At 38.6% G+C, this 20,504-nt stretch overlaps 1 protein-coding gene across 1 annotated transcript in view; it reads left to right on the top strand.

The window, feature by feature from the left end:
• The window catches only part of USH2A (usherin), a 2,188,359-nt gene that overhangs the window by 1,743,415 nt on the left and 424,440 nt on the right, over positions 1 to 20,504 (top strand). The window contains exons 65-66 of the mRNA XM_053712759.1: positions 12,205 to 12,388; positions 18,415 to 18,572. Of these exons, the coding sequence (XP_053568734.1) occupies positions 12,205 to 12,388; positions 18,415 to 18,572 (342 nt within the window). The remainder of the gene's footprint in view (positions 1 to 12,204; positions 12,389 to 18,414; positions 18,573 to 20,504) is intronic.

The following is a 20,504-nucleotide window of genomic DNA, read 5'->3' as shown; positions in this document are numbered from 1 at the left end:
GTACAGACTTTCAGCTGTTTTCAATGAACAAATCAAACAAAAGCAATTGAAATAGCTCAACACAACAGATGTTTCAGTGGTTTCCTCCAATTTAACTGAAAATCCAACTTTTAATTATTCAACCCTTTCATGCCAAGCATCTTTAGTACTTTGGAGAGCAGCCTTTTGCTGTTATGACCTGCTGAAGACGAGGTTCAGAGCCAGACACCCGTTTCTGGCAGCTTTCCTGAGGAATCTTTGCCCATTCCTCATGAGCAATGGCCTCCGGTTCAGTAATATTCTAGGGTTTGTGTGCTGCAACTGCCTTCTTCAAATCCCACCAGAGATTTTTTATGGGGTTCAAGTCAGGTGACTGTGATGGCCACTGTAGAATCTTCCAGGACTTCTTCTGCAACCAAGGCTTGGTGGAATTTGAGGTATGCTTGGGATCATTGTCCTGTTGGAAGGTCCAATGACGCCCAAGCTTCAGCTTCCTCACAGACGGAACAACGTTTTCGTCTAGGATTTCCTGATACTTCATTGAATCCATCTTGCCTTACACATGCTGCAGGTTTCCAGTGCCAGAGGATGCAAAACAGCCCCAGAGCATCACTTAACTGTAGGCAGAGTGTTCTTTTTAGCGCATGCCTCATTCTTCTTCCTCCCGATATACCGCTGATCCATCGGGCCAAAAAGTTCCAGTTTGGTTTCTTTGCTCCACAGAACAAAATCCCAAAACTTCTGTGGCTTATTTGTATGATTTTAAACATATTGGAGCCAACTTTTCGTGTGCTTTTGGGTGAGTAGTGTTGTACATCTTGGAGTTCTGGCATAGAAACCTACTGCGTTTAGTACACTCCTTACTGTGCAAACTGAAACCTCAGTGCCTGTTGCCACCAAATCTTGCTACAGGTCTTTTGCAGTCATTCAAGGGTTTTTCTCAACCTGCCATCTCAGAAATCTGGTTGCAGCTGTTGATAGCTTCCTTTTTCTGCCCTGTTCAGGTAGTGTAACCACGGTTCCTTAACTTTGAACTTGCTAGCTATGCTTCCAACGGTGGCACTGCCTTCCCTATCTTTTTGTATCCTGTTTCTTGTTTGTAAAGGGAGATTATTATTATTATCATTTATTTGTATAGCGCCGCCAAATTCCGTAGCGCTGGGTACAATGATAGGAGTATACAATGACAACATGTTTGCTAAAAATACAAAACATAAAATTAAAAAAATCTAGTACAGGAGCAAGAGGGCCCTGCTCCGGAGAGCTCACAGTCTACAGGTTTAAGGTGCAGAGACATAAGGTTGGGGTAGCTTGTTACATCATTTGTAGTTGCAGTAGTTAGTCAGGCAGTTCATGTATTAGTTTGGTTCAGATGAGGGATGGAGGAGATATAGTACGCCTCTCTGAATAGGTGGGTTTTCAAGGAGCATTTGAAGCTATACAAGGTTGGAGACAGTCTTATGGAGCGGGGTAGAGAGATCCAGAGGACAGGAGCACTACATGTGAAGTCTTGAAGGCGGGTGTGGGACGTAGAGATAACGGGAGTGGAGAGACGTAGGTCAAAGGTTGATCGAAGAGGACGGGATGGGGAATATTTCACGATAAGAGAGGAAATATAGTTGGGAGTTAGACTGTTTAGTGCTTTGTAAGTTAGGGTTAATACTTTTAACTGTATTCTGGAGGAGTGTATGGGTAGCCAGTGTAGAGACTGGCAGAGCGGAGTTGCTGATGTAGATCGGCGACTTAGGTGGATGAGTCTAGCAGAAGCATTCATAAAAGATTGGAGGGAGGAGAGGCAGTGTTTTGGAAGGCCATTTAGGAGTAGGTTGCAATAATCAATGCGTGACAAAATGAGGGAATGAATAAGTATTTTTGTTGTTTTTTGAGTAAGGAAGGGATGAATTCTGGAAATGTTGAGTAGGTGTGAAAGGCAGGATTTGGTAAACGCTTGTATATGTGGGTTGAATGTGAGCTCTGAGTCTAGTGTGACCCCAAGACAGCGGACCTGGGGTGAGGTGTTGAGAATCTCCAACTGTCAGAGAAATGTCAGGTGTTGGATGTCTCGAAGAGGGGGGAATATGAAGCAGCTCAGTTTTGGACAGATTGAGTTGGAGGTAGTGTGAAGACATCCAAGAGTAAATTGCAGAGAGGCAGTTGGAAATCTGGTTCAGTAAAGAGAGAGAGATATCAGGAGAGGAAAGATAGATTTGGGTATCATCAGCATATAAGTGGTACTGGAATCCAAAGGAGGCTATAAGTTTTCTAAGGGAGGAGGTATAAAGAGAGAAAAGCAAGGGAGCCAAGACAGAGTCTTGCGGTACTCCAACTGATAGAGGCATAGGATCACAAGATACGTTGTTAAAGGAAACTGAAAAAGAGCGGTTTGAGAGATATGAGGCAAACCAGGAGAGGGCTGTGTCTCGGATGCCAAATGAACAGTATTTTTAGGAGGAGAGGATGGTTGACTGTGTCAAAAGCAGCGGATAGGTCAAGAAGAATTAGTAAGGAGTAGTGGCCTTTTGCTTTAGCTGATAACAGGTCATTGTTACTTTAGCAAGAGCAGTTTCTGTTGAGTGTTTAGAGCGGAAACCAGATTGTAGTGGACCAAGTAAGGAGTTAGTTATGAGAAATTGAGTTAGTTGATTGTAGACCAGTCGTTCCAATAATTTTGAAGCAAAGGGAAGTAAGGAGACCAGTCGATAGTTAGAAGGGGTGGAGGGGTCAAGCAAGGTTTTTTTTAGGATTGGTATGATTGACGCATGGTTGAATGTATCCGGAAATGTGCCAGTGGTGAGAGATTGGTTAAAGAGATGAGATAGGGTAGGGGTTAGTGAAGCAGAGAGAGAGGGAAGAAGTTGTGAAGGAATAGGGTCAAGTGGGCAAGTTGTGAGATGAGCCAAGGATAGGAGTACAGAGACTTCTTCCTCTGTTACAGGGGGGAAGTAGCATAGAGTTTTGTTAATAGAAGGGGTGGGTAGGATTGCTGGGTTTGAAGAGTGTGAGGTGCAGATCTATTTTCTAATGGTGTCAATTTTATTTTTGAAGTGATCAGCAATAAACTGAGCAGTGAGGTTGGTAGTGGGAGGGGGTGCAGTCAGACGTAGAAGGGAGTTAAAGGTTGAGAACAGCTTTCAGGGGTTGGATGCATGAGATGACACAAAGGGAGGAAAAATAGAGTTGTTTGGCCAGGCTGAGCGCAGAGTTGTAGGACTTAAGGATGAATTTATAATGCCGGAAATCAGCACAGGAGCGTGATTTCCTCCACTGCCGTTCAGCAGCCTGTGAACATTGCTGAAGATATCTGATCTGTTTGGTGTGCCACGGTTGCCGTTGAGTGATTGATGTACGACAAACAGTGAAGGGTGCAGCTTTGTCAAGTGTTGATTTTAGTGCCAAATTATACTGTAAAGCAACGAGGTTTGGGCAAGAGAGGGAGGAAATGTCAGAGACCAGAGGATTCAGTTGCATGGAAAAGTCTGTGAGATCCAAGTCTTTTAAATTCCTGTAAGGTAGCAGTTTCTTAGGGGCTTGCAAAGATGTAGCAGGTAGAGTAAGAGAGAAAGTTAGTAAATGGTGGTCAGAGAGAGGAAAGGGGAAGTTGGAAACAGCACAGAGATTAGTGAAGACCAGGTCTATGGAGTTGCCTTCACAGTGGGTTGGAGATGTTGTTCACTGGGACAGGCCAAAAGAGGAGGTAAGGGATAGAAGTTTAGAGGCCGCAGGCATGTTAAGATTATCAATGGGTATGTTGAAGTCCCCTAAGATGAGAGAAGGGACATTAGAAGAGAGAAAATGTGGAAGCCAGGCTTCAAAGTGGTCCAGAAATTGTGATGCTGGGCCAGGGGGCCGATAAATAACTGCAACACGAAGAGCTAGAGGGGAGGCAAGAAAAAGGCACTCTCTGAAAAAAGTAAAACTTAACATTTAATAATTCATATTAAAAATGCATGACGTTTCGGGGGCATTGCGCCCCCTTTTTCAAATGCATGATACAGCCGTTTGAAAAATACAAAAGCGGTATACTCAATACTTTACCCCATCACATTAAATACCCATGTGTGGCTCCTGAAGATGCCGAGCCGCAAATGCGGCCCATGTGCAGTGTCGAACGGAAATTACATCATCTGCGTGAGTCACGCATAGACGTCCGTAACCAGGGAGACATAGGGTGCCGTGTCACAACTATACGCACCAGTGAGAGAAGCTCTTTTTCCTGTCAAAGAATAAGGTAAACAAATAAGTGCTCAACGTGCATGTGACATTAGCGACCAGCAGCAAATATGGACTAATTTAAATAAAGACACTGCAAAAGGAGCCAACTCAAACGTGAACCATAAAAACAATAATTAAAAAGATCAAAAAGACCTAAGTACACATATGGAGGATATACTATGAATGGCTAAGGGTATCTATGAAACATCAAAAATTAAACATCAAAAATGAGGAATCAAAGATATAAGACATCAGGATGCTATCTTGCTAAGTAACAGGAACGGCTTCATTATGCATTATTAAATTTCAAGGCATTATTATAGATAAAGCTCATGCCTGCCCAATACAACCTATCTGTCTAATTCATAGTCATTCATGGATCCTGAAGTATGGCAGACAATTATATACCAGAGGTCTTAGATATAGGGATGTGGCATATATGCAGTATGTTAAAATGTGATGGTACAGAAAGTGTGAAAACTGTAATTAGAGTTTATTTAGGATCCTGTGTAGAATGGTGAGAAGTCCAACATGGTGTTCAACCCTTTAGGTGTTATGGTATCTTGTTTCCAGTCTGAGAAGTCGATTGCCCCATTGCCTCCCCTTGTCAACAGTGGCACCTGGTCAATGAGCATAGTTCTGAGACTTGAGACACTATGCTTATGGCGGGCGTTATGGTATCTAATGTATATATCCATTGTGTTTCCAGTCTGAGAAGTCAATTGCCCCTATTGCCTCCCCTTGTCAACAGTGGCACCTGGCCAATGAGCATAGTTCTGAGACTTGAGACACTGAGACACTATGCTTATGGCGGCGAAATGGCGGGCTACTGGCTGATCAGAGTCACCTTTGTTAAGGGCGTCTCTGATTGCACAGCGATGATTTGCCATACGTTCCCGAAATGTAGTGACCGTTTTGCCTATATATACATGGGAGCACGGGCAAATCAGCATGTAGATTACGTAAGTACTCATGCATGAAAGTGTATAGTTGATTTTATAGCACTTGTTGGTGTGTGGGTGTGTCTCCTTTCAACATACTGTCACATGTGACACAGTCACCACATTTAAAGCAGCCCTTCTTACTAGATTTCAACCAGCTACTTCTCTCATAGCACCTAATAGGGTCAGTCTTTACCAATAAATCTCGTAAATTCTTAGCACAACGATACACCATCCTTGGATGCTGTGTGTGCACAAATGGCAAAGATTTGTCTGTATTGACCAAGTCCCAATGTTTGGAGATAGCATTCTTGACGCTTTGGTGCATGGGATCAAATGTAGTCATGAAGTTGATATGTTCATCTGTCATGGTATTGTCCTTTTTGGTGACTGTTGTGCTCTGAAAACGTTTCACCACCTCATCTTTAATCTCTGTTACCATCATCTTGTCATAGCCATGTACAACCAATTTATCAGACATTTCATTTAGTTGTGTCTCTCTGTTGTATGTCTCAGTATTATTGTGTAGGACCCGAGTGAGCTGAGAGGCTACGATCCCCCTCTTCTGATGTGTAGGGTTATAGCTGTGTGCTTCCAATAGGGAGTTGTGGTCTGTTGGCTTTGTATATAAAGATGTACCAAACCTACATGCTTTCTCATCAATCACCTTGAAGATGTTGAGTTCTAAAAAATGGACCATATCAACATCATATTCAATTTTGAAATTGATCGGAAGTGTCAGGTTATTTTGGTAATTTACCCAAGAGTTAAGCCTGTCAGGGGTGCCACGCCAAATAAGAAAGATGTCATCTATATATCTGGTATAGTATATCACCTCTGCCATGTCCTGGGGTCGCATGACATAATGCTCATACCTGGACATGTAGAGGTTGGCATACGTGGGTAAATAGAAGTCTTTCTCAAACTTAAAATAGTTTTTCCCCAGGCAAATCTGTAAAAGCTCAAGCAAGAATTCAATGGGAGGGCCATTGTATTGGTGGGATCCCACCACCATGGACCTGACAGCCTGCAAGTAGATACACTAAACCTAAAAATGTTCTTGGCACAGTTGACACCAGTGGTGGGGACTCCTCTGAGGGTGATACTAATGATAATTTAAATACCACACAAGCCCCAAGGTCAAATATGGCTTATTTTTCTAGTGTTGACCAGAGCATCCGCAAAACCACCACTGATGCCAAATACAGAAAGAGAAATAAAAGACCCCACATTAGACGGGGGGACACAATAAAAAAACTAAATTTAAAGTAAAAATAGATATTGTGTTTAACCTCAGTGACCGCAATCTCACTGAGGTTGAACATAATGTATTAAACCGTGGCTTGTCCTTTATACCGACTCCGAAAAATGGCAAATTTCACAAGATTGTTGATACATACAATCTTCAGTGGAAGTTAAAGTTAAAGGATTTCTTCAAGGATAAAGAAAGAGCCACTGTGACCGAATATACATTTAAAACTCAATCTACATTTGAACTTGCCATCACCAGTTTTGTATCTGTTGCCCAAAAATTATAAAACACTTTCTTAACCCCCTGGCAGACCTATTGTGTCGGCCAGGGGTTCATTATTCTTGAACATTGCTAAATATATTGATCACCACCTACAGCCGGTGGTGAATGAAACATATGCCTATTTACAGGATTCTCCAAGTCTCATTAAAAAAATTTTTAAACATTTGATCTTTTACAGCCTGGTGATATCCTAGTCACCATGGATGTTGAAAGCCTGTACACCCCATTCCTCATGTTGGTGGTGTGCAGGCTGTCAGGTCCATGGTGGTGGGATCCCACTAATACAATGGCCCTCCCATTGAATTCTTGCTTGAGCTTTTACAGATTTGCCTGGAAAAAAACTATTTTAAGTTTAAGAAAGACTTCTATTTGCAGATCTCGGGGACTGCCATGGGGTCAAACATGGCACCCACATATGCCAACCTCTACATGTCCTGGTATGAGCATTATGTCATGTGACCCCAGGACATGGCAGAGGTGATATACTATACCAGATATATAGATGACGTCTTTCTTATTTGGCTTGGCACCCCTGACAGTCTTAACTCTTGGGTAAATGACCTAAAAAACCTGACACTTCCGATCAATTTCAAAATTGAATATGATGTTGATATGGTCCATTTTTTAGAACTCAACATCTTCAAGGTGATTGATGAGAAGGCATGTAGGTTTGGTACATCTTTATATACCAAGCCGACAGACCACAACTCCCTATTGGAAGCACACAGCTATAACCCTACACATCAGAAGAGGGGGATCGTAGCCTCTCAGCTCACTCGGGTCCTACGCAATAATACCGAGGCATACAACAGAGAGACACAACTAAATGAAATGTCTGATAAATTGGTTGTACGTGGCTATGACAAGATGATGGTAACAGAGATTAAAGATGAGGTGGTGAAACGTTTTCAGAGCACAACAGTCACCAAAAAGGACAATACCATGACGGATGAACATATCAACTTCATCACTACATTTAATCCCATGCACCAAAGCGTCAAGAATGCTATCTCCAAACATTGGTACTTGGTCAATACAGACAAATCTTTGCCATTTGTGCACACATAGCATCCAAGGATGGTGTATCGTCGTGCTAAGAATTTACGAGATTTATTGGTAAAGACTGACCCTATTAGGTGCTATGAGAGAAGTAGCTGGTTGAAATCCAGTAGGAAGGGCTGCTTTAAATGTGGTGACTGTGTCACATGTGACAGCATGTTGAAAGGAGACACGTTCCAACACCCACACGCCAACAAGCGCTATAATATCAACTATAGACTTTCATGCATGAGTACTTACGTAATCTACATGCTGATTTGCCCGTGCTCCCTTGTATATATAGGCAAAATGGTCACTACATTTCGAAAACGTATTGCAAATCATCGCTGTGCGATCAGAGACGCCCTTAACAAAGGTGACTTTGATCAGCCAGTAGCCCGCCATTTCGCCGGCCATAAGCATAGTGTCTCAAGTCTCAGAACTATGCTCATTGGTCGAGTGCCACTGTTGACAAGGGGAGGCAATAGGGGCAATCGACTTCTCAGACTGGAAACAAGATGGATATATACATTAGATACCATAACACCTAAAGGGTTGAACATCATGTTGGACTTCTCACCATTCTACACAGGATCCTAAATAAACTCTAATTACACTTTTCACATTTTCTGTACCATCACATTTTAACATACTGCACATATGCCACATCCCTATATCTAAGACCTCTGGTATATAATTGTCTGCCTTACTTCCGGATCCATGAATGACTATGAATTAGACAGGTTGTATTGCGCAGGCATGAGCTTAATCTATAATAATGCCTTGAAATTTAATAATGCATATTGAAGCCATTCCTGTTACTTAGCAAGATAGCATCCTGATGTCTTATATCTTTAATTCCTCATTTTTGATGTTTAATTTTTGATGTTTCATATATACCCTTAGCAATTCATAGTATATCCTCCATATGTGTACTTAGGTCTTTTTGATCTTTTTAATTATTGTTTTTATGGTTCACGTTTGTGTTGGCTCCTTTTGCAGTGTCTCTATTTAAATTAGTCCATATTCGCTGCTGATCGCTAATGTCACATGCACGTTGAACACTTATTTGTTTACCTTATTCTTTGACAGGCAAAAGAGCTTCTCTCATTGGTGCGTATAGTTGTGACACGGCACCCTATGTCTTCCTGGTTGCACGCGGATGAAGTAATTTCCGTTCGACACTGCACACGGGCCGCATTTCCGGCTCGGCGTCTTCAGGAGCCACACATGGGTATTTAAGGTGATGGGGTAAAGTATTGAGTATACCGCTTTTGTATTTTTCAAACGGCTGTATCATGCATTTGAAAAAGGGGGCACAATGCCTCCGAAACGTCATGCATTTTTAATATGACTTATTAAATGTTAAGTTTTACTTTTTTCAGAGAGTGCCTTTTTCTTGCCTACTAATTTTGGATATTTCTCTTAAGTGCACCCTGGAGGTTGCTATATTATATGGAGTGCCTATTCTAATGACTGTGATTTATATATATATATATATATATATATATATCATATTCTGCTATATGAAGTACATTGGAATGTGAAATATTTATATTTCATGACTGGTTTACATGCGAGCATGGGTGCTAGTTTTTTTCCTCACTTTTCAAATCTATGGGGGAATACGTTAACTTGGTCGCAATATTTGAAGATTAGTTTTTGACTCATGTTGGATCAGCGCTTGTGCAAAAAGGTTTTACTTTTAACTTGTAATACACACATTACCCAACACATGCAAAAAGCCTCTATCCAGAGAATTTAAAGGGTGAGTGGGAGCAATAAATTGTCTCCATTTATAATCTAGCGCATAGTGCTTAGCCAGCAAACCAAGATGACCGAGATGCCTGGCAGACTCACTCCCATCTATGCTTGACACCATGTCATGGAACAGATTATCTCATGCATAACATCAGACCCGGCAACCCCTCTTAGCCAAACACCCTTATCAGACCACAAATCCCCTGAGATTCCTGACCTTATGGTTCCTTTGTATGTCACAGGCTAGCAGAGGATGATGTGATGAACTTCCTACTCTTGCAGATGTACATGTAATCCATGTAAACCATGTATCGGTTAAGGTGCAGCCATATGTTTCTAGGCTAAAAAAGCAAAGTCTTCTAAAATATATATTTATTTAAATATATATCAATTTGTGCCAATGGTGGAAATCTAGTAGAAGGTCTGTCCAGATTCCAGTTTCGGTTCCTACGTTCCTATTTGCAGCTTATTCACTATATAATAAGTTTAATAAACTGGAGAGGTTTGTGAGACCTGAAATGATGGACCTGTTATTGAATTTTGGCAATTGGAGTGCAACTTTGATCATTTTGACTTTCATCAATGTTCCTGAGTGAAGTCATATTAATGAACTATGAGTTGCAAAGACAGGAGCATCCCTATTTAGTTCAGGACTATCTGTGCAATGCCGCCCCCTGCAAGTCAATGTAATTAAATTAATGTAATCCCTAGAATTCTCTTACTTTTTCTCCTACGGTTCACAGCACCGATATTGGGCACGATTACAAGTCCCACGGCAAATCAGTTGTGAAAACACTGCAAGCGTTATTGCTTTTTTGTATTTGGGGTTGCGTAGCTATTACAAGTTGCAAAATAACTTTTTTTGCGCTTGCGTTAAGCTGCATAATCCAAACAGCCAAATCACGTGCGCATTCACACAAAGCCACTAATATGTTGCGCAAATCCCTTGGCGTAATCTCCTCAAAAAGTGTATATGAAAATGAGAATATTTCATATTGCGAAAATGTTTTCGTAATGGAATATGTTCTATTTATTTCTAAATAGATATTTCTCTATATATATGATGATTTTTGGACTGATGTATCTATTTATAGCAAGATATGTATATGAATATATATATATATATATATATATATATATGTCTAGATATGTCTAGATATCTTGAGATTTATATGTGAATATCTCTTTGAAAATCCCTCTGAGATACTGTTTAAAGTGCATAAGATTGGAATGTAAAATCTTTGCATTATCTACATTGATAAAGATATATCTATACATATAAACCCATGTTTCTCTATGTATGTGTATGTATGTCAATGTAAAATCCCTTCGTCAACATTTTCCTAACACCCAAGATCTCGTAGCTTTTAGACCTTATAACTTTTGTGTGCAATATATTTTTAAAATAATTTTTATTAGACAGTGTTAATATGAGTGTAACTGTACTTTGTAATATATTTTTTAGTGTTTTGTGAAACTTTTATGTTGCTCTTCAAGCGCGGAAAGGATTGTTTAGTAAAAGGTGAATGCTCACGCGCAATCACATTTTTCAAGACTTGTAATAACTGCGCAATGGAAATTGATTGAAAAAATTACCATATCACGCGCGGAAAACTTATAACGTGCGACTTGTTATGTTGCCCATTGCGTGATCTGAGGCTTCAAGATATGTACTTGAACACCGCCGTGTTGCTATATTGAATTGGCTCCAAACACTAATTCAGCGTGTACACTCCCCCGGCGTCTCTCCCACGACACACAATCATTTGACCAGAAAAAAAAGATAACTTTGATTAATCGGCACAAAGACTCCAAAGTTTGTAATCAATGAACGTTCACTTCACTATAGAGTATATGTCAAAACAGATATTGTTTTATATTGTGATTGAGTAAACCATATTTATTTTTGTATGTACTCTTAATATTTCTTATTAAATGTTCTATATTTCCCTTGCTTTTAGGGCTGCACGTTTGTTGGTTGTATTCAGGTTTCCCATAGGAATGTCCATTAAAGGGACAGTCTAGTCCAAAACAATCTTTCATTATTGAGATAGGGAATGCCATTTTAAACCATTTTCAAATTTACATATATAACAAATTTTGCTTTGTTTTCTTGGTATTCTTAGTTGAAAGCTAAACCTAGGAGGTTCATATGCTAATTTATAAGCTCTTGAAGGCTTCCTCTCATCTCAGGGCATTTTGACAGTTTTTCACCACTAGAGGGTGATAGTTCATGTGTTTCATATAGATAACACTGTGCTCACGCATGTGGAGTTCCTAGGAGCCAGCAATAATTAGCTAAAATGCAAGTCTGTAAAAAGCACTGAGATAAGGGGGCAGTCTGCAGAGGCTTAGATACAAGGTAATTTACAGAGGCAAAAAATGTATTAATATAACTGTGTTGGTTATGCAAAAATGGGTAATGGGTAATAAAGGGATTATCTATCTTTTAAAACAATTAATATTCTGGTGTAGACTGTCCCTTTAAGTAACAACAAACTAACTAATGTTGACAACATTTTGCTAACCTGACAATCCCTTGAACAATTCGTGGGCAAAATTCAAATAATTTTTCTGCAACAAATGATTCACACAAAACAAATTGTAATAGCTGCACTTTTTACTTAGTATTGTATCAAGAATATTACCCACTTTTTTTTGCCACTGCTGACATTTATATTTTAGCTTGTGAGAAAGCTTTTAGTAGCCATAATACATTTTTTTTTTTTTACAATTTAGGAGTGTGGTCAAAGCCCTGTCACATCAAAATCAATGCATCAGTACTGGAACTATATTGGAACGAACCAGATAAGCCCAATGGGATTATTTCTCAGTACAGACTTATACGGAACAGAGAAGTCATTTCCACAAGAAGTGGAGAATATCTGAATTTCACTGATGTTGGCCTGCAGCCCAACAGCAGGTAATGTTTAACACTGATCTATATTAAGCTTTCAAGCAATGATTAACAATGATATTTTATCTGGGCATGCTACAAACAAGACTTTTACTTCCGCTTTTAAAAAGGGAAAAATCATTATTACTTAATCATTAAAATGCATTGACAAAAAGTCTTGCAGGAGCTTTGTCATTGCACATATTGAAGAAACTGGTATTGACTGAGGTGCGTTAACCGCTTTTCAGAAATAAAACCAGATCACCCATAAAAAATGACAAAAGCTTGTTTTATAACATGAAAAGTGCAAACATTGGTTTATGTTTTTGATCATTTCTTTTTTAAATCAATGAATATGTTTTGGGAGCGTCCCACAATTAGCCTCGTTAGTTTTGTTTAATGGACTGTTGCTGTTATCAGTCTGAGTGCATGTAAGGAAATTGTCTGTGATGCCCTTTTATCCCTGAAACAATGTGAAACGTGATATATTAACACCAGCACATAATATGATGGTTGATTATGAAAATTTGACATCTATGAACTCTAGAAATTGAACATTTTTTTAAAAAAATATTATTTCAGCAATTAATGCTTCCTAAAGATATAATAGTTTTGGGAATTGCAAAAGACAAAGTGCAAGGTCTTATCTATTCACTAAAATGAAGCCTCTTGCAACATCAGCTTTTTATTGCCTCTTCAGACCCTGGATTAGACTCCATACAATTTTATTAAGTGACCATCCATAATATGGTTACTGCTAAACAATAGAGTCACATGTTGGCTGGACAATATTGTACAATGTAACAAAATGACAACAGTGCCAGTATGATCCATTAACTATATATTATACCATGGAGCCACTGGGGAAGACGTAGCATTGTTAGACTTTTATCATAACAGCTCAATTTAAGCTGCTTGCATAGGTTCTAGCTATAACAGTATATCTAACAACCATCCCGGATATTGGAAGATGGTTGTGGGTTGAGAGGTCAGCGCACTGTACCTTTTGCAGCTCTCTCTGGTTCAGTGGCTCCAGCCTTCCTGTATTAGCTCTGCCCACAAGCCCCTTCAGTAAATGCTGTGAGGTATGTAATAGTCGCAATCCAAACGTATGCCATGGCCAAATTAAAACAATGTGATTTGATGCTGAGTTATTGTGATGATGCCAAACTGCAAACAAAATAGAGGAAGAAAAGAGAGAAGGACTTGCTCTGGCCCAGAGTTTGCAAAACTCTGGTGCAATTAGCCCCTTTTTGACACCTTAAAGGGACAGTATACACCCATTTTCATATAACTGCATGCAATAAACACTACTATAAATAAGATAATGCACAGATACTGATCTAAAAATCCAGTATAAACCTTTTAAAAACTTACAGCAAGATCACAAGTTATGTGCTAAACCGGGTGCATAAATAACACAACAAATGAGCGGTATCGCACTTTCCATAGCGCTGCCATTACAAGTTACTGAAAAACCATCTTTTGTTGTAGGATATGGTGCGATAATATTTACCCTTACACCGCCACCCTCTGACATCACCGAAACTAAATAAACATATTAAGCGCTGACCCCCCACATCACCAACACTAAAATAAAGTATTAACCCCTAAACCGCTGCCCCCGCATTGCTACTACTAAAATAAAACTATTAACCCCTAAACCGCCAGCCCCCCACATCGATAATACTAAACTAAAACTATTAACTCCTAAACTGCCGCCCCCCCACATCGATGGATTCAATGGACTTTGAAGTTTGGACTTTTGAGTTGGACCTTTTTGAGATCATGTTATACCTCTCTATTTAAAATTAAAAGCTACTGTATTAAGGCTCTACATTGTAACCTACTGTACCGTTTAATTGAGATTGTGCTATAACCTTATCTTTCTTGTGTTATAAATAAGTAAATCAATTTAGAAATAACATGAACTCAGTGCATCAGTTTTCATTTCCTCAAGGAAGATGACTAATAGGTACAAGGACTAAGTGAAGGGATTAGAAAATAAGACAAAGGTAGAGGGGTCGAAAGGAACAATCATTTAAAAAAGGGAGAGGGAAGTTTAGATAAAGAAATTTGAGAAAGAAGGGGGAGGTTCTGGCAGAAGAGGGAAGGAGATTGAAATATATTCGCAAGTGGTAATTAAATAAATGATCTGCAAGATACAAAGAGGATCTGAAACAATATGTTTGAGAGGTTATTTTTATGTCATTTCCTTGTACTAGATGTTGACAAGATGGATCTTAAGAAACTTCTTATGGTGTCCCATTATTCTTGCCCTAAACTATATAGCCTCACAGGCAATTTACTTTACTTGGTGGAGTATCATAAATATGATGGGATTCTTAGTTTCCATGGTGATGCTGTTAGTGATCACTGATCTCCAGGCAAATATTTGTTATAAATCATATTTTGAAAGGTATGAAAATAAAAAAGGGACTCTCCGCATATTATGGCCTTTAAGATAGAAATTAGCTGAGCCTCTCCTCTTTTTTTATATCTTAAAACAAATCCAAAGATGTTATCTTTGGAGATTTACATAAAAGTAGGTTTGTTTTTTCATGCCTCCATTTTATTAAAGATGTAATTTTTTTGTTCTGAAATATGAGGTGAAGAAAAAAATATATATACTGTGTATATATATATATATATATATATATATATATATATATACATATATATATATATATATATATATATGTGTGTGTGTGTCTGTGTGTGTGTGTGTGTGTGTCTGTGTGTGTGTGTAAAGAGCGAGAGAAATGTATCATGAATAATTCTCTGTGATAGCAGATTGAATTTAAGATCAGTTACAGGGCATGGCAGTAAAAAACTGGATTGAGGTCATATACAGATACAATAGAAAGGTATATCCATCAGGTACTATAGGCAGAGAGAATGGATGACAGATGTTATGGTGTTTGCTTGTCATACCTATCTATAAGTAGGAACACTAAGATGCTTAAAGAAATCATTCAGAAGTTAATGTTCTCTTATATAGTATCAGCAACATGCTGGAGAACATCACAATGCTAGGCACTACAAACACTTTAAGAAGAGAAAAAGTAGTGCAGAATCCGCTAAGTACAGTGCTTTCTATGGTTGTGTGTCTATATTGTAATGTTGGTGTTACATACGATTACACATCTCCTTTACTCACCTAGGGCTAGATTACAAGTGAAGCACTAATTACTGTGCGCCTATAAAGGGGCTAATTTGCCCGTTTATGGGTGCACGTTAATTAACCAGCCATTACAAGTGGCTAGTTGATGCTACAGCAAGCTGGTGGTAGAACTAAGTGCAATGAAAAAATTCGCCCAATCACCCCCCAAAAAAGTATACAGTTCCTTTATTAAAAAAACAAAAACATTAGCATCTTTATTTTTTAAAAATAAATAAATGCACAAAGCAGTTATAAAGGTTTAAAGTGAGGGGATCTGGGGTGGAAGGGTGAAAAATGCCTTCACATTGAAGTCTATGGGACTGTGTTTTTACTTGAAATATATATGTATATGCTTATATACATATATATTTTGTATATACACATTTAAATACATAAATATATATGTATATATTCATATACATATATATTTTACATTTGCTGCCCAATGCTGCGTGACTTACAACCTGCGCTAGGTTCTGTGCCGTGTCTATCGGCATCAGAACAAGGCTCCCATTGGAGCCTATGGGCTCTATTTATCAAGCTCCGTATGGAGCTTGATGGCCCCTGTTTCTGGCGAGTCTTCAGACTCGCTGGAAACAGAAGTTATGAAGCAGCGGTCACAAAGACCGCTGCTCCATAACCTGTCCCCCTGCTCTGAGCAGGCGGATAGACATCGCCGGAAATCAACCCGATCCAGTACGATCGGGTTGATTGACGCCCCCCTGGTCTGCAGGGGGCGGCGTTGCACCAGCAGCTCTTGTGAGCTGCTGGTGCAATGCTGAATACGGCAAGCGTATTGCTCGCCGTATTCAGCGAGGTCTGGCGGACCTCATCCGCACAGTCGGATCAGGTCTGCCAGACCTTGATAACTTGGGGCCTATGGGAACACTCTCTCGTAAGCACAAAGCTTTAATGCATTGTGAACGCAAGGTTGCTTTCACATTGTGCTTTACTTGTAATAACAGTGCACATTTGTGTGCGCTGGTATTACTGAGTGGAGAGCAAATGTTGCGTTCATGAATGCGTAGTTGTGCATTCCATTCGTAATCTAGCCCCTAGTCCTTTCAAAGTTTAAAATCAACAAAATCATTAATATTATGCAAACTAAACTGGGGCAGTGTACTTAATATTTTATTGAAATACATATACTTTAGCACAAAACTTTGGCATAAAAAATGCCATTAATTAAATAAATAAATAACTACTAAAATGCTTTTTATGATGCTATGAGTAAAATACCATAAACTGTATTATTTTTTATTATCTTTGCCTTTTATGTTCTCAACTACACAGCTTAGTATGACGTTTGTGTAAATATTCTTCTAACTAATACTCTAATGAGAGGGCGCTGAAGCTAAAGTAACTTGACACACCTAATCATATGAATAATACATACAATGGAGGTTAAGAATAATCAATTTTACTCAGTATTTTAAAAGATAACAGGGACGTCTCCCTAATAAAGATACATTTCTCATACAAAATAAAAAACAATAAAAATCGATCAGAATAACAATATTACAAAATATCTATAAGGAATACCACCCTATTAAAAATATTGCGCAAAAAATATCAAAAATTAAAGATGTCAAAAAATAAAGATGTGTTCAAAAACTTGTTAAAAAATAAAATACGGGTTTGCAAGTTCCGATCATTACATATATCTTATGGTGAATCTTCAACTTATAATGTCCCTTTATCCGGAGTTAGTCCAATGGACCTTTCTGATAATACAACAGGTGTTAGTTCGATATAGTTTTGCTTGTAATTTTGTAAGTGTAACTTTCACTCTATAGCCGTAATATGTAACAATGTTCCATTTGTTATATGTATATAACAGAATCTGTTTAAGTACACCAAAGTGTATTATTTATATCTCTTGTATCCGTATATCACCTCTGAATGTGGACAGTTATAACAGTGACTCACGTAATGTTGCAGCAGCTACGGTCAGATTGCTGCTGGTGTCGGTCTGATTGCCTTTAGCACGCCGCTCTTTGCGTATGTGAGGCTTGTCAAACTTAGGCTTTTTCGTCCTCCGTAAAAAAGACTCACCGCTCCTTGCGTATGCGAGTCCTGCTGGATCCCGGCTGACGGCCCCTGGGATGTAAGACACACCGTTTCTTGCGTGTGAATGATCCGCTGTGTCCCGGTTGAAATGAATGAATGGTTTGAGCAAACACCCACTCTTAGCGTATTACACGCACGGGCTAAAACTATATCGAACTAACACCTGTTGTATTATCAGAAAGGTCCATTGGACTAACTCCGGATAAAGGGACATTATAAGTTGAAGATTCACCATAAGATATATGTAATAATCGGAACTTGCAAACCCGTATTTTATTTTTTAACAAGTTTTTGAACACATCTTTATTTTTTGACATCTTTAATTTTTGATATTTTTTGCGCAATATTTTTAATAGGGTGGTATTCCTTATAGATATGTTGTAATATTGTTATTCTGATCGATTTTTATTGTTTTTTATTTTGTATGAGAAATGTATCTTTATTAGGGAGACGTCCCTTTTATCTTTTAAAATACTGAGTAAAATTGATTATTCTTAACCTCCATTGTATGTATTATTCATATGATTAGGTGTGTCAAGTTACTTTAGCTTCAGCGCCCTCTCATTAGAGTATTAGTTTGATATATTATCTATTTGGGGGAGATAGTTGGAGAGTGGCAAAGGTATCTTCTTGGATTTTAGCGCTGTATATCTTGTGTTTTTTCTAAATATTCTTCTAGCTAGTGTCTGATATCTGGCAATCAAATTATCTAGATTTTAATTGTGAATTTTGAAGAATCATCTTTCGGAAATGATTATGCTCAATCACCAAGTATATATTCTTGACGTGTAAATATTATTTCTTTTATTTTTTTGCTTAGGTATATTTACCAGCTGGAAGCCAGCACCAATGCTGGAAGTAATCTAAGTAAGATTTATGTCATTGAAACGTCACTTGCAACTCCAGAAAAAATCTCAGTCCCAAACAATGTGACTGTGTTGGGACCTCATTCTTTATTTTTATCTTGGGATACCCCAGGTAAGGTAATAATTTTAATTTGAAATATTCTCCTATTTAATGTATTGTAAATGCATTTTGAAGAATTGGCTTAGGTTTCATCAAGATCCCACTGACTCAGTAAATATACTAATTGGGTTATTTAGACAACAGGCTCCATGTACTAACGGCTGTGCAGACAAGGGTCTCAACTTGAGAACCTATCAGCATGAATTTGCAGTCTGATGACCACTGCTTCTTACATTGCGGGAAGCAAGTTCGCATGACCCCCGCAAGCGCTGGAAAACAGCTTACACTGCTTAGCACATTGAGCACAGCATTTTCATTCTCAAAATAGCGCATTCCCATAATCCCACTTTGTGAAATTATTTTTCCTGTTTTTCAAACTGATCCACTTTCCCATTCTCCTTTCTTGCTCATGTCTATAAGGACCCAATAATCTAAAGCTCTGTTTTGTTGAGATTATGTAAGATGTCTCGTCAGTACTGTGAGGTCTCTCATAGGCCTAGATTTAGAGTTCGGCGGTAAAAGGGCTGTTAACGCTCCGCAGGCTTTTTTCTGGCCGCACCATAAATTTAACTCTGGTATCGAGAGTTAAAACAAATGCTGCGTTAGGCTCCAAAAAAGGAGCGTAGAGCATTTTTACCGCAAATGCAACTCTCGATACCAGAGTTGCTTACGGACGCGGCCAGCCTCAAAAACGTGCTCGTGCACGATTCTCCCATAGGAAACAATGGGGCTGTTTGAGCTGAAAAAAAACCTAACACCTGCAAAAAAGCAGCGTTCAGCTCCTAACGCAGCCCCATTGTTTCCTATGGGGAAACACTTCCTACGTCTGCACCTAACACTCTAACATGTACCCCGAGTCTAAACACCCCTAACCTTACACTTATTAACCCCTAATCTTCCGCCCCCGCTATCGCTGACCCCCGCATTACAGTTTTAACCCCTAATCTTCCGCTCCGTAAACCGCCGCAACCTACGTTATCCCTATGTACCCCTAATCTGCTGCCCTAACATCGCCGACCCCTATGTTATATTTATTAACCCCTAATCTGCCCCCCACAACGTCGCCGACACCTGCCTACACTTATTAACCCCTAATCTGCCGAGCGGACCTGAGCGCTACTATAATAAAGTTATTAACCCCTAATCCGTCTCACTAACCCTATCATAAATAGTATTAACCCCTAATCTGCCCTCCCTAACATCGCCAACACCTACCTTCAATTATTAACCCCTAATCTTCCGATCGGAGCTCACCGCTATTCTAATAAATGGATTAACCCCTAAAGCTAAGTCTAACCCTAACACTAACACCCCCCTAACTTAAATATAATTTTAATCTAACGAAATAAATTAACTCTTATTAAATAAATGATTCCTATTTAAAGCTAAATACTTACCTGTAAAATAAATCCTAATATAGCTACAATATAAATTATAATTATATTATAGCTATTTTAGGATTAATATTTATTTTACAGGTAACTTTGTAATTATTTTAACTAGGTACAATAGCTATTAAATAGTTAAGAACTATTTAATAGTTACCTAGTTAAAATAATAAGAAAATTACCTGTAAAATAAATCCTAACCTAAGATATAATTAAACCTAACACTACCCTATCAATAAAATAATTAAATAAACTACCTACAATTACCTACAATTAACCTAACACTACACTATCAATAAATAAATTAAATACAATTGCTACAAATAAATACAATTAAATAAACTAGCTAAAGTACAAAAAATAAAAAAGAACTAAGTTACAGAAAATAAAAAAATATTTACAAACATAAGAAAAATATTACAACAATTTTAAACTAATTACACCTACTCTAAGCCCCCTAATAAAATAACAAAGCCCCCCAAAATAATAAATTCCCTACCCTATTCTAAATTTAAAAAGTTACAAGCTCTTTTACCTTACCAGCCCTGAACAGGGC

This window comes from Bombina bombina, chromosome 4 (assembly GCF_027579735.1).
Source record: "Bombina bombina isolate aBomBom1 chromosome 4, aBomBom1.pri, whole genome shotgun sequence".
NCBI lineage: Eukaryota > Metazoa > Chordata > Amphibia > Anura > Bombinatoridae > Bombina > Bombina bombina.
This window is presented reverse-complemented; position numbering and strand designations above follow the sequence as displayed.